The following is a 13,505-nucleotide window of genomic DNA, read 5'->3' as shown; positions in this document are numbered from 1 at the left end:
GTTCAATTTTATTATCCTCGTTTGATGGTATAATGAAAATGAACATATTTTAACAGTATGTTTTTGTGTGCTTCCAGGGTGCCTACAAATCCTCCACTATTTGCTACAGTGCTGATAAAGCCAGCTGGACAGAACTGGAGGGAGATGTTGCGGAGCCTCTTGCCGGCCCAGCTTGCGCTACTGTCATATTACCAACCTGTGTCCCCTACAACAAATAAAGACTGTACAGAGATGGACACTGTAACATTACAGAGACTAATGGACCACTTTTATTTGGAATTTTTCTTCCTTAAAAAGGTTGTAAAAGGAGAAGGCGGCTTGACAAAGTCTGAGAGATTTATCAGTACTGGAACTTTCATCAAGTTGGTGGAATTACTCAAAGAAGTAGTTATTTAAAAACAGGGGATTTTCCAATAGATTATTGACAAACATTTAAAAATCTCACAAAGACACCTGGCACAGAGGTGTAAAAATTATTGCAAAGGATAACTGGAGGTATGACCTATAGTAAAGAATCCTTCTATAGATTACCCTTCATACAGCACATTGAAAGCTGAAAACTGATCGTGATTGTCATTTTTTTATTTTTAGGATTATTTTTCAAGATATAAAAAGCATGTTTTGCCCCTTCTTGAAATATAGTCTAATGAAACAGAATACATTTTTCAGTATAGGCTCTGGGAACTTGTATCTTCCACAAAAAATTATTATTATAGTTCTTTAGTTCTTTGTTTTTGTATGTCAGAAGACACATACAGAGCTTTCTGCATAAAGCTAGTCAAAGGGTAACTGCCCATGTTGCCAAAAGCAAACAGACAAACAGATTTGGGGTAATATAGGGTGTTCCTTCATTTTACTTTATTATTCTGCATCAAAACCTGATAGCTGGAAGCTGATTGGTTGCTGTGGGCTCTACCACCTGATTTTTGTACTTTTTATATAAAGCCCACTGACCATAAATATTAGGTGAGTTGGTAGTATGCATAAAATATCACATAGGCCAGTACTGATTTCTATATCAGTTTTTTTCCCATGTGGCTATCAGAATGTCACAATCTCTTAGAATTTATGGCTACAAAACAAAATGTGTTAGCTGCATAAATGACCACCCAACATTTTACAAAGTGGACTTTCACCAAACTCTGGTGAAGAAACTTCCTGGATTTGTTTTAAGTGGAAGTGATTGCTTCTCCACCAGGGAATGTTTGATGAAAGCCACATTTTGTGCTTTATAAATAGACATCTTAAAGTGGGACTTTATAGCATAACATATAGACAGATGGGTGTGTTGTACTCCTTTATTTGTCTCCAACATTAGCTGTTGTTCCCTGTTCCTAGGACAAGCAAGCTTAGATAACAGTATACTAATTTTCTAAAGAAGCACTTGGTGAGGCTAAATGGGAATGTGTATTTAGGAGAGTTTGAGTTAAAATACCAAAACATTTAATAGGTGCAAAGTGCTACTTTTACCATGCATACCAATAGGTATGGAAAGATCTATTATACTGGTTAAAGTAAAACAGAATTAATATTTATGTTTATTTAAAGGGTCAGTCCATCCAAAGTTGATATTTTAAGCTTTTGCTGGTGATGTCTGATTGAAGCTACTGTCATAGTTATTGTGATGAAGTTCCATTCTCTGTTGGATTTTCCATTATTTTACATTACATAAGCAGAAGTAGTGAAACTAGGGGCCTGTGTTAACAGGTTTTGGGCTTGTGTTGATGGATTTAGTTTGAAGTCAGTTTAAGATGCTGCTGAGATCATTTAGAATTCATTGACAGGTGCATCTGACCGGCTGTTGATATCTATCTGAGTTGCATATGACCTGCTCCAAGCAGTTTTTGCATTGCCATAGACTTGTTGGGGAAAGCAAAACCTGTCTGAAGCAAACAAAAGCCTGTTGATACAGATTCTGAATTGTGCAGTGGGGAACAATATACTGCAAGTTACTACTGCAAAATAAGACATTACAACTGTTTTCTAAAACAACGCTCTATACGGTATTTGGGTGAAGATTGCAGCCTTTTCTGACTGTTTTTGGATGCTTGGCAGGCAGTTGTGACTCTCACAAAGCTGGATCTGGAAGTACGTTCTAAGCTGAACATATTCATTCAAGGTTTACAATTAGCTGTAGGGTGCTGCATTGAAGTGGCCTGTCTGCAACATTTTGACCTTGGTCTTCCATGGTTTCTCTCCACTAGTAGTAGAGTGGTCCAGCTGTGGACAGAACATTGCCTAGGAAAAACAGTGTTTTTGGTAATCTACTGAATCCTATGGCAATCTGAATGGGGTTTAAGATTAAAGATATTTAAATACATATTCTATCTCGTCATCTATTGCATGTCATAGATGCATAATAAAAACAAACACAAGGGCACCTCCATCTAAGTGTAGACAGTTTATTAAAACAAGTGTTAAAAGATATATATATAGATATATATATAGATATATCTATATATATATATTTATATCTTTTAACCCTTGTTTTAATAAATTGTCTATACTTAGATGAAGGTGCCCTCTTTTGTTTGCTTTTAATATGTGTGTGCATTAAGAGAACTCAAGACCGTGGCTTGTCCATATACTAGTGAAATCAGTATGACATTAATGGGTCCGTCAGCGCAGTAGCTTGTTTTTTGGTATGTCATAGACACATGTTTCCTCTGTTTTATTAGAAATGTGTAGCTCTTTGAGTAAGTACCACTATTTATTACTTCAATGACTATCAATCATGCATGCAATCAATGACAAGGTTGAGCTGTGCACCACTACAGATGGGAAAGAGAGGAAGATGTGGTCACATGGATTCAAGACCACAGAAATATAAACATGAACATTATTGTAAAGGAAAAAAAAAAAAAAAAAAACATTTTTAATAGCCCCGATCCCCGATACTCCTCTTCTGGTATCCTAGCCAGCGCTTCTCCCCCCTCCCCCTTACAAGTGCTCCCATAGCCAGCTTCCTGTGGGCTTGATTTCCAAGCTGGGCTCTGTGTGTCAATGGACACACAGAGTGCTGCTCAGCCCCATCCTCTGCTCCCTCCTCACAGGCTGTGATTGACAGCAGCAGGAACCAATGGCTGGATTGAGATCAGTATGTGGGGGGCTGCGGGAGGAGCTGAACACAGAAGTTAAAAAACACTTTAATTCAGACAGGCTATAACACTCATAGTCTGTGAATGAGCACCTTATTTATGTGGCTTCAGCTTCCAGGTGCTGCATGTAGGCAGCCCATTCATGTCTATTGGGGCTCCTAATTTGACAATCATGTGAGTGTGGGTGAGCAGCCCTGAATGCAGACTGCCCGCCTTCGTGGCCGATCACCTGGCTGTCAAATTGGGGCAAATGGCTGTGTCTGTGCTATCGCTTTGTCCCAATAGACATGGATAGGTTGCCTGCACACAGCACCTGGCAGCTAAAGCAACATAAACAATGCGCTCCTTCACAGACTTTGGGTTTCAGTGCCCATCTGAATGAGGCCATACAGAAACCTGTTTGCAGTATATTTAAAACCACAACGCAATGCTCTCAACTGAAAAGAAACACATTTAAAAAGCTTAAAAGGAACACAAAGGGAAATCTAAGAGGGATGAAAGAAGAAATACGAACAGCAGAAGAATAGCTATAGGAGAGAGTCGTACAATGTATAGTGTGCACATGTATAGTGTACATGTAGGCCGCATTACTGGGAACTTACTCACTGATGGAATCACAGATTAAATGTTCAATTACCATATAAATATAGTTTCCTGTAAATTGACCCTCTAAAGAAGACAAACATTTCTATGGTATGAAATCATCAAAATACTAAAATAAAAAGGTGAAAAGCTCCATACTTGTAAAATCCTACAAAAGAAATGAAAGAAATGAAAAATTTGAAGAAATACCACCATTTATAGCACCATGCTTTTATATGATTTTTCAATGAAAACATGGGGAACATGGTTCTGGCTATACCGACCTAAATGTTTTTTTGTTTCTACTGGCATTCAACGTAAAGAGAAAGTATATGTGTTTTTGGTTAGCACACATTTTCAGTTATTGTTGCAGCATTTACCTATAGCAAACTTTGATTTGGCTTTGACATATTTACAAGCCTAATCTTCCATATTATTGTCCTTGCCTCTACATTAGTTGCAATAAGATATTAGCCATCTAGGAAGCACGTTGTTTTCAGTGAGTCAACCGGCTCCATGACTTACTCTGTAAAAAGGAGCAGTAAAGCACAACCATTGTGTAGTACTGCAATAGAGGAAGCACAGCCTAAAATTATCATTTTAACTTTTTTAATTCATATCTAATAACATTGGAAAGACCTCACATTCTGATCAATGTGAATGTAGATATTTTGTAAATAAATCTTCAGGAAAAAGCCTGCAACTACCCACTTCTTTTAATTTCTGCACCAATAAAAATGATAAACCTGCATAGCCGTATGACCTGTCTGTAACCACCACAGTCTTTTCTACCACTGTGCTGGATTTTGCACTCAGAGGACAGGGTAAAGCCATTTAGGATGATGGCAGTCAGCCCAGAACATGTTTCAAGGTGAAAATGGAGCGTTCCCTGTATGCACAAGGCTACATGTAGCATAGAAGGCCTCAGTACAAGATGCATAGTGAACACATTTAGAAAGATCTGATGTAACCAATGTTAGATTATTTATTGATGCAATGGCTTAGCAAGCGGGGAAAGTGTTGCTGGATTTCTTTTTCCAAAGGTACACTTTTCATTTATCTTTTTAAAAAAACTCACACGGTAATTGATGTTCACACTGTTCAGCAAATCAGTTCTTACTGTTTTATTTTTCTTAATTCTTTGTTCACTTTCTTACATATCAAATTCCCTTTGACTTTCCTCTAAGACAATCATCTACCAGCATCTGTTCTTGATGTACTATATTTTATTATGTGCATAAAAGTGCAAAGGGTCCTTCTTTTTACAATTACAGAATATAATCAGTTTTACCTACAGGGCTCTACATGCACACAAATTTTACAGGTTGAAGGAAAAATATAATTTAATAGGCAGACAACCATGAAGTATTAATAGGTTCACCATCAGGATGTAATCTGAATGTCAGCAGTGCATTCTAGTGAATCAACCTCTATGTTCATCTTACTCCTTTGTGTGCTGAGACGATCTGATCATGAATTATTTTAAGGACATGGGTTCACTACAAGATGAACCAGTCACCTATGTATAAAAATGTGTTTAAATGGACATCAAACATGTTCTGTTAGTATGGATCCAAGTTAATTTTGGAAACTGACAAAATATTTATCCTTGTTATAGGCATGAATACTTTGCCTTGCTTCACTAACCCAAACACTTTCTGGTTCCATCATGACTACATGGGGGCCATTTTTAGCCACACTTTTCCCCAGTGACAGAGTCACTTTAACACATACTACTGATAGTTGTAAAATGGGCTTTCGTACAAAGAAGTTTCTAACTTTATTGTACTTTCCACATACTGTATGTATATGGCGTGGAATTATGAGAAACATGAATACAACTGTGGTGGGAAAATATTATATTAGGAAGAAAATTAAGCAGAATTTTCAGTGAATCCTATTACTTCCTATATAATGTGGAGATTTTGCATCAAGCTCTCATAGGATAATATTGTGTTGTTTACAAGAAGTGACAATGGACATCTAAAATGTGTATACAAATCTAAAAATCACTCTCTATGGTGTAAAATAAAAAAATAAAAAATGGTTAGATAGTTGATTCATTTTATAAATTAGTTCAAAATATATTTTTATTCATTGGAAAAAAAGTTTGCATACAGAAGTGACTTAAACTAGGGCTTACAATTGCTAGTAGGTTTACTTCACTTAAAAAATACATTTATTAAAAAAGTGAATTCCAGAGGCCGTTTCCAATAAAACAGGAAATATCCTAGAGGCATCCTGCTAAGAGTTAAATAAAATACACAGCCTAAATGTTTCATACCATAGAATTATTGTAATCTTGCTTAGCCTCCTTTGTGGTTTGCACAAAGTGTGGTTTACTTCTTCCCAAATCAGCTCCATGCTAAATGATGTGATGATGCTAATTAATTGTGCATTGAGCAGTGTGTAGGGTATGGGGTTATATATCAAGTTGGTTTCTTCACCCAAGAAATAAGTTCATCAAATGGCAAGCGGTGTGGCATGGCAATGGTATGTAAATTACAATATTGGCTGTAAAGAAATGCAAATTATTTGGCATGTAAAATAGTACCTATATATATATATATATATATATATATATATATATATATATACATATAAACTGGGTATAGTTTTTCCTGGAATTCCGGGTCAAAATAGTCAGATTTCCTGTGCAAACTATTATTTAAGGTGGTTAATGTGGACCTAAAGTCAAAAATAGACTTTGCCTTGACTTTGAATTTAAGACTGTTCCTTTTCCCCGTCCCCCAGACACTTACCTGTCTCCTGTGAAGGACAGACCAGCCACTACCTTGCGTACAATTCACCTTCTCAACTCCAGCCATGATCAGATTCTGTATGAGGAAATTCCACCTGCTGCATGGAGGGCATATTGAACCCTTCTGGCAGTGGCTCCACTGTGGTGTGCATATGTATCTAGCTGTTTTGCCAGGAGCAGAACATATCCTATTCAGATATTTTGCACCATGCTCGTAAATGCAACCCACAGATTAGCATGCACAGCCTCCTAAAAAGACTTCTACACAAACCTTAATAGTCATGGTTTATGCATATGCTATATATATATCATGTGAACACCTGCAAAAGTATGCTTCCCTATCGTAATTTTTTTTTTACTTCCTATTATACTTGTAACGTGGACTAACAGCACATTTACAGCACCTTCTACAGTGATTATGTCATATGAGTTCTCGCTTCAATATTTTTTAACTCAACGAACAGCATTTCAAAACTGATTTGCTTACGTTAAATTAATATTTAAGGCATTTATTTTCATTTATATAGAGAGCACCCTTACTGTTTATGCAGCCCTTATAGAATGTATCTTCCATTGTAAAGAATAACTTGTAAAATGTCCTTGCACTGTTTTATAATTAAGTGTAAAAAGTACATTAAATGAAAAAGTGAATTGTAATTTACTGATGTTATAAGCTGTTCTGAGGCATACTTTAGCATTTGAAGGTAATTACTCTTGTCCACCTTGTTGCACAGCAGAACCGGCCCCTTAAATAAATGAAAACATTAGGTTATTTGGTGAGATTTAAATACCCATATTATGATTAATGTAAAGTGCTATGTATGTTGTTTTTGTATAAGTGGTAAGAGGGAAAATTACATTTTGTATCCCAAGGACTCCAATTTCCTTGTAAAATAAGACATTGGGTGAGATAGATTATTTTTTTTTTCCGTTGGAAGAAAACGGTAAAAGCAATTTACTCCAGCACAAAGTGAGGCATCCCTGCTTAGTATTAAAATTGTTGGAAGACTTGTTTCGGAACAATTTACGGCAGCTGTCACCTGACTTGTCTAATGAAATGTGCAATCTTCTGAATTCTAACTTTAAAAGGCTATTTGTTGTCCTTTGAAAGGTTCCTTTTTAACCATGGTAATTTAAAGCTTTCTATCTTTCAAGAAGGCATGACCAAGAAAAGCAGTGTTATTGAACAAATCATAAAAAGGATGTAAATTTTGTACAGTATCAGAATGTATAAATTGAGCTTGCTTGTAGGAAGAAAACTTTAAATAAAACTTTATGTAAGAATTACTCTTTTGGTGTTTCATTCTTGTCATGTCAAAATCTTTTCTTTATTGTTGTCGTGGCCTTTTGGTTAAATTTGACTTAGCTGAAAAGAAATCCTTTCAATGAACATTCAGTTGGATGTCATTAAAGAGGGGAATGTAGTAGGCTGGGTAAAGATCATATCTTCTGAAGTCTATGTTTATAGTAGTTCTAGACAATACAGGTGGTCCCCAGGTTACAAGCAAGATAGGGTCTGTAGGTTTGTTCTTAAGTTGAATCTGTTTGTAAGTCGGAACAGGTACATTTTTTAAGTGTAGCTCCAGCCAAAAAAAATATTTTTAAGCTTTTTGGATAGCATAGGGAAGGGTTAACTCCCCAGTAATGTTTGTTTTGCTGTCTGTGCCCCATTTCAGAAGATTTCACCTCACTTTCTGTCCCAATGACAACTGGATTTTGAAAATGTTGGCTTGTTGTGGAAACAAGCCTTGGTGATAAAGCTTTAGTGGAGACAATTTTTCCCATAGTAACTCTTACAGGAGTGAATTTCTTCCTAGGGGTAGATTTCCTCTCACTTCCTGTTGTCTCCCTCCGTTTGTAAGTAGGAGTCATTTGTAAGTCGGATGTTTGTAACTAGGGGACTGTCTGTATATGAAAACCAGAGGAAAGAGCTATTTCCCCTAATAAGACAAGACAAAGAGAGCATTTGGTATGATGTATGTTCAGAGCCAAAGCCATTGGTGAAACTAAATGTGATGTAAACAGTCATGTTTAGTATATAGAAAAAAATGATTTTATTTCGTATGTATTTGATTATTAGTTTTTTTAACTACAAATGCTTAGGTTTTAGCACATAAAGTGGATTACCTTTTACCAACATTAAGAGAACCATTTATGTGAGTTTTTGTATATTTGTAAGTTGAAAACCTAGCTATTAAACTGAAGGAATAGCATATTTTCAGTTTGCATGTATTTTGAGTCATTATTGTAGTATTTGCTTTCAAACTATCTGGGAGCATTGAGACTCTTTGGTCTGTTGCCTAACGTGCATTATAGGCATTAAGGCAGACTATTTATTTGAATAAGTTGCTAATGCACTTAAACTAGGACTTACAATATTTTTTCTTTTACAAGTACACCACTGTGCATAGTAATGTGCTACCATGTGTCGTGGTGTTCTGCAACATGCATTTTCTTGGTAGTTCCATTGAATGACAAATGAATGACATCACACTGAACTAGTGTACATGTGCTGCTGAACATTGCAGTAATGCACATTATATTTCTCATTTTACCATATTGATGCATAGGTCAGAATGGGCTCTTAAAGAAGTCTTTCACAATCTTTTCAGAAGCTTACATGTCAATATTTGTATCACTATATTGACTATAGAAACAAGATATGTATATGAGCTGCTAGAGAACGTTCTTAGTGGCTTAGTGCAAATATTCTTTCTGCCACAATGAGCATTGAGATTGGATATCAGCCATTATGTTTTTATTGAGTTGGCTGACTAATAGGGGTTGATTTACAAATAGGCTGTTCTCTCTGGAAGTGAAGTTGCACTTCGCAGTGGGGTTTTCCCCAAAGCTTAGTGAATATAGTAAAATTTATATTTATATCTTTATAGTGAAAAGAATACCCATGTGCAAGGAATGCAAGAAAAAAAAAAAAAACATTGTGCTTGCACGAGATTGCCGAGATTGGATGGTGGAAGTCATTGAAGCTTCACTTCATTCGCTAAGCTCTGGGGCTAACTCTGTTGCAAAATGCTGCTTCCCCTGCAAAATGAGCTGTCCTAATGTCGATAGTATTTTACCCCTATATAGTTGCATTGAGTAAAGATCAATAACTGTGTAACACTGCAAAACAGGCAACAGAGTACGCAAATATAATGAGCAAGTATGGCTGCTCCAATGAATTACAAAGTTAACACAGAAGAAACATCTTTTAAAACATTACCATATTTTTCATGAGAACATTTACATCAAGCTGGTCTATTCTACATGTCATTTATATAGAACATTGAAAAGACTATGCATTAGATGAAACTTATATGTTTAAAGAACAAAGTATCTTATATGAATTTTTTTGCTGTGTCCATTAACAAGGTGGTAGAGTCATCTGATTAGCATGTCTAAATCTAATGATAATGGTTAAGACTCACTGAATAACAATTATTTTTACCTCAGTTGATCAGCTTTGCACATTACTGTCAAGAGTTCATCTGTTATAACAGTAATGCTAAGTATCAAAGGATATCGTTCCTTGTCTTTATTTAGCCATGAAAAATATGGCCATTATTAAAGCGCTCCAGCTGCCCAACCAGACTGGAGTTTAAGATTAGACAACCAGATCTTTAAAACATCTGACTAAGTCTCTTCTGAGTCTGAACTATCTGGAAATTTGGGACATCTGTCAATCTTCTGGCCTGTGAGAAGAAAATGCAAATATTTATGTTAATTGCTTGCATAGACATATGTGGTCATTGGATAACCTAAAAAGACTTTGAAGATACCCATTGACCCCCAATGGGAAAATGTTAATACTTTTACTGTATGATTGGAGTGGAAACAGCTCTACTGTAATCACTAAGCAAAGTGAACATTCTCTACTCCTTTAGTAAATCACCATAACTTGGTATTCAAGTGTCATGCTTCTCAAATGGCAAGTCCGATTAGATAACTGCAGGAATAAACATTATTATTCACCATTACTATTTAATACCTATATAAATGATGTCTCTATAAAATGTTTAATCAGTTTACAGTCAGAAAATTAAAACTTTAAATTACTGACATTTACATTTAGCCCTGCCCACGCATTGTAAACCTTAGCCAAACTGATTTTCTTCTGAAAAGCTTTTTTGAAGGTAAATGGAGAATGTAACGTGGTGGTCATACCTTATAACTCCACAGCCTAAGTATAATTTTCACAAGGAACTCCCCAGGTATGTCTATTCCTTTCCTAAAGTTGGAGTCTATGACAATAATGGTGTCCCATGTTATGCTCATTGGTGAATGTCAGTCTGTGTTTTAGTCAAGGCAACATGCATCTTTATATAAATTATACTAAAAATGAAACCCGAACCAAAAAATTTTCTAATTCTAATTTTGGATAGCATGGAGAAGAGTTAGAAACTCTGTCTGGTTTTTCAACTATTGTCCCAGATGGAGATATTTTCCTCACTTCCTTTGAAAGGGCATAACAGGAAATGGGAAGAAAACTCCACAAAATGAAGGGCAAATTAAACCCTCTACAGCTGTCATAAAACAGATGTTCACATTGGGAGATTTCCCCTTCTGCTCCTTTTAACTGTTAAATTTTGAAATTCCCGTCTCTTTCTGCCATGATGACATTGGTGCAAGAGAGGAGATACCTAACCTATCATTAAAACCTGACAAAGGCTCCAACCTTTTCCAACTCAATCCAAAATTGAACTATGCAGCCATGGATGTCTGTTATCACAAGGAGGAGCGTAATAAAAGTGGCCTGGGAACTGAAATCTTGCTTAATTTCTTGGTACAGGCCCAAAACTTCATAGGACATTTTGTTCTTCCAAATTGTACTTAAAAAAACAAAACAAAAAAGCAGATAAGTAAGTATCTTTTCACTATAGTTCATTATCACTTTTATATAGCTCTCTTTAATTGACACATGTGCCAAAATCCTTTACTATGATATTGCAGTTACTATATCAAAGAAAATAATGAACTAGTTCAATTATTTCTAAGTACTGTAGAACTAAGTAAATGAAAACAATGATAATACTGCTTATAGCAACCAATGAGATGTCTTTCATCCCCACTAATGACAGTCAGAAACATATTAGCTGTTGTGATCACTTTTAGTTTCATTAAACTATTATTTATAGATGAATCCCAATAGCATTAAAACAGATAGATGTGTTTGTTTTGCAACATTCTGCGTGGCCTAAAACAGTATTACAATAGTACATAGTAACTGTGTCAATGTACCTTATTGATGCAAAAGTTATATTTTTCACTGTTAATGCTGTATAGTTTGTATCTGCAATAAAGATTCTGCTAATCTCTAGCTGATATGCTGAACTATAGAACCGAAACTCATTTCTTGGACCTTGTCAGATGTATTCTGTGTATGTCACTGTTCCACACCAATTACATTTTTCACAAGGCGCTTCCATGCACGGCTTTGGACCCTTATGCATAAGCCATTTCAGATGAAACTAAAATTAAAATCTGACTGACGGAAATCTCAGTAATCCTGAAAATGGAAACTCAAATAGTTTACAGAAATGGGAAAGAAAGAACTTGTTTTAGAATTACTTATGCAGGATTAATCCCCTCCTCCCTGCTTGAATGAATATGCCATACTTTGCTTAATAAAGCTTACATGAATTGCAAAGTGAACTCTGCTAACTTCTGCAATTGCTGTCTTAGTCCTTCACCACTGCACAAAGTATTCAACACACTTACAAGAGCCTGACACCAAAAATAAAAGTGCTTGTTTCCTGTCACACACTGGGATGGATCACCATGCCGTAGGGTTGGGTAATAAAGACAATGTGACACCTGTATAGAAATCTGAGCACACAAGATGTACATGAACATTAAAGAATACATTTACTTTAGGAAAAAGAAAAAAAAAAACAACAGCCCACCCTCCCTCACCTCTTAAGATAATCTAACCCAGACACCCGCACCAGTTGCTTACTTACCTCTAACAGGTGGTTTGTATACTTCTTTGGCCAAAAGTCTTCCTCGCCACAGGTTGCGTCTTCACGGTGAGCCCCCCATACACTTGAATGGGGCACTACTATTGAACACTAGAGATGCTAGTATTGTGGGCCTATTCAAGTCTATGGGGACTATGGGCATCAGAGAAGATTTTCAGCCAAAGATTGGTAAACACCACAGAGGCCACTGTTGTCAGGCAGAAGCAAATGAGATCTTGGTTTAAACTAGATTAGTGGGTTAGGGAGGGTGAGCTGATGTTTTTTTCTTTTTATGAAATTAAACATCCCATAAAGGTATGCTCTTGATCTAGCTTTGAAATTCATGCGGCAACATTGTCTACCACCCCTGGACTTTTTCATCCTGACACAGCTGTAGAGAAATAGACAACCCTCTTATTTAAAATTGCCTTGTTGCTGGCAATCCAACTCTCTGGCTTCCGTACTATAATTTTCTGACTGAAGGGCCCTGTTTTTTGTATACTTTCCTGAGCTGCATAATTGGTTCAGATCAGTGACTTTTGAAGCCAAGGAGAAAGCATAGCAGCTGGGCAACATAAATTATAGGAAGGTAAACAGTAGCAACCCCCAAATTTCTCTCATGACACATTTACTTTAGGGTGCATACTTTCTAATGGGAATATTTACCAATTAGTCAAAGGTCATTTCACCTTATATTTGCTGAAGTATCTTTGGTGGATATTCACCTTATGTATCCAGCCAAATTATTGGAAACTTGTCCTAGATTATCCCAAGTAAATGACATTTGGCAACATCTGTTTTTTTAGGAGGAAAAATCTTTATAGTAACACCAACCTTAGGTAAAATAAAAGGGAATCTTTCCCAATAAATTACACCTGGTGGAGCTCTCGATTCATTGCATTTTGTACTGATTTCATGATAGAGTGCTGAACCTGTGTTTATGAAACAAATATATATTAAAAAAGCGTGCCCCTATGATACTTATACCAGCCCGCATGCCTTTTATTGGAGCGAGTGTCAACAACGGGGGGCTTATGTGTCAACAAGGGGGGGCTTATGTGCCACCTACCTGCTCACCACTGGTGGTTGCCACCCTTCCTAATGAAC

At 36.3% G+C, this 13,505-nt stretch overlaps 1 protein-coding gene across 1 annotated transcript in view; it reads left to right on the top strand.

Moving 5' to 3' along the window:
* KLHL14 (kelch like family member 14) overlaps positions 1–8,386 on the top strand; it is a 142,776-nt gene extending 134,390 nt beyond the window's left edge. The window contains exon 9 of the mRNA XM_073631530.1: positions 78–8,386. Coding sequence (XP_073487631.1) covers positions 78–218 — 141 coding nt within the window. The 3' untranslated portion in view covers positions 219–8,386. The remainder of the gene's footprint in view (positions 1–77) is intronic.
* Positions 8,387–13,505: the final 5,119 nt, after the last annotated feature.

This window comes from Aquarana catesbeiana, linkage group LG05, assembly GCF_042186555.1.
Source record: "Aquarana catesbeiana isolate 2022-GZ linkage group LG05, ASM4218655v1, whole genome shotgun sequence".
In the NCBI taxonomy this organism is placed as follows: Eukaryota; Metazoa; Chordata; class Amphibia; order Anura; family Ranidae; genus Aquarana; species Aquarana catesbeiana.
Note: the sequence above shows the minus strand (reverse complement) of the source record. Positions and strands in the feature narration are given on the sequence as shown.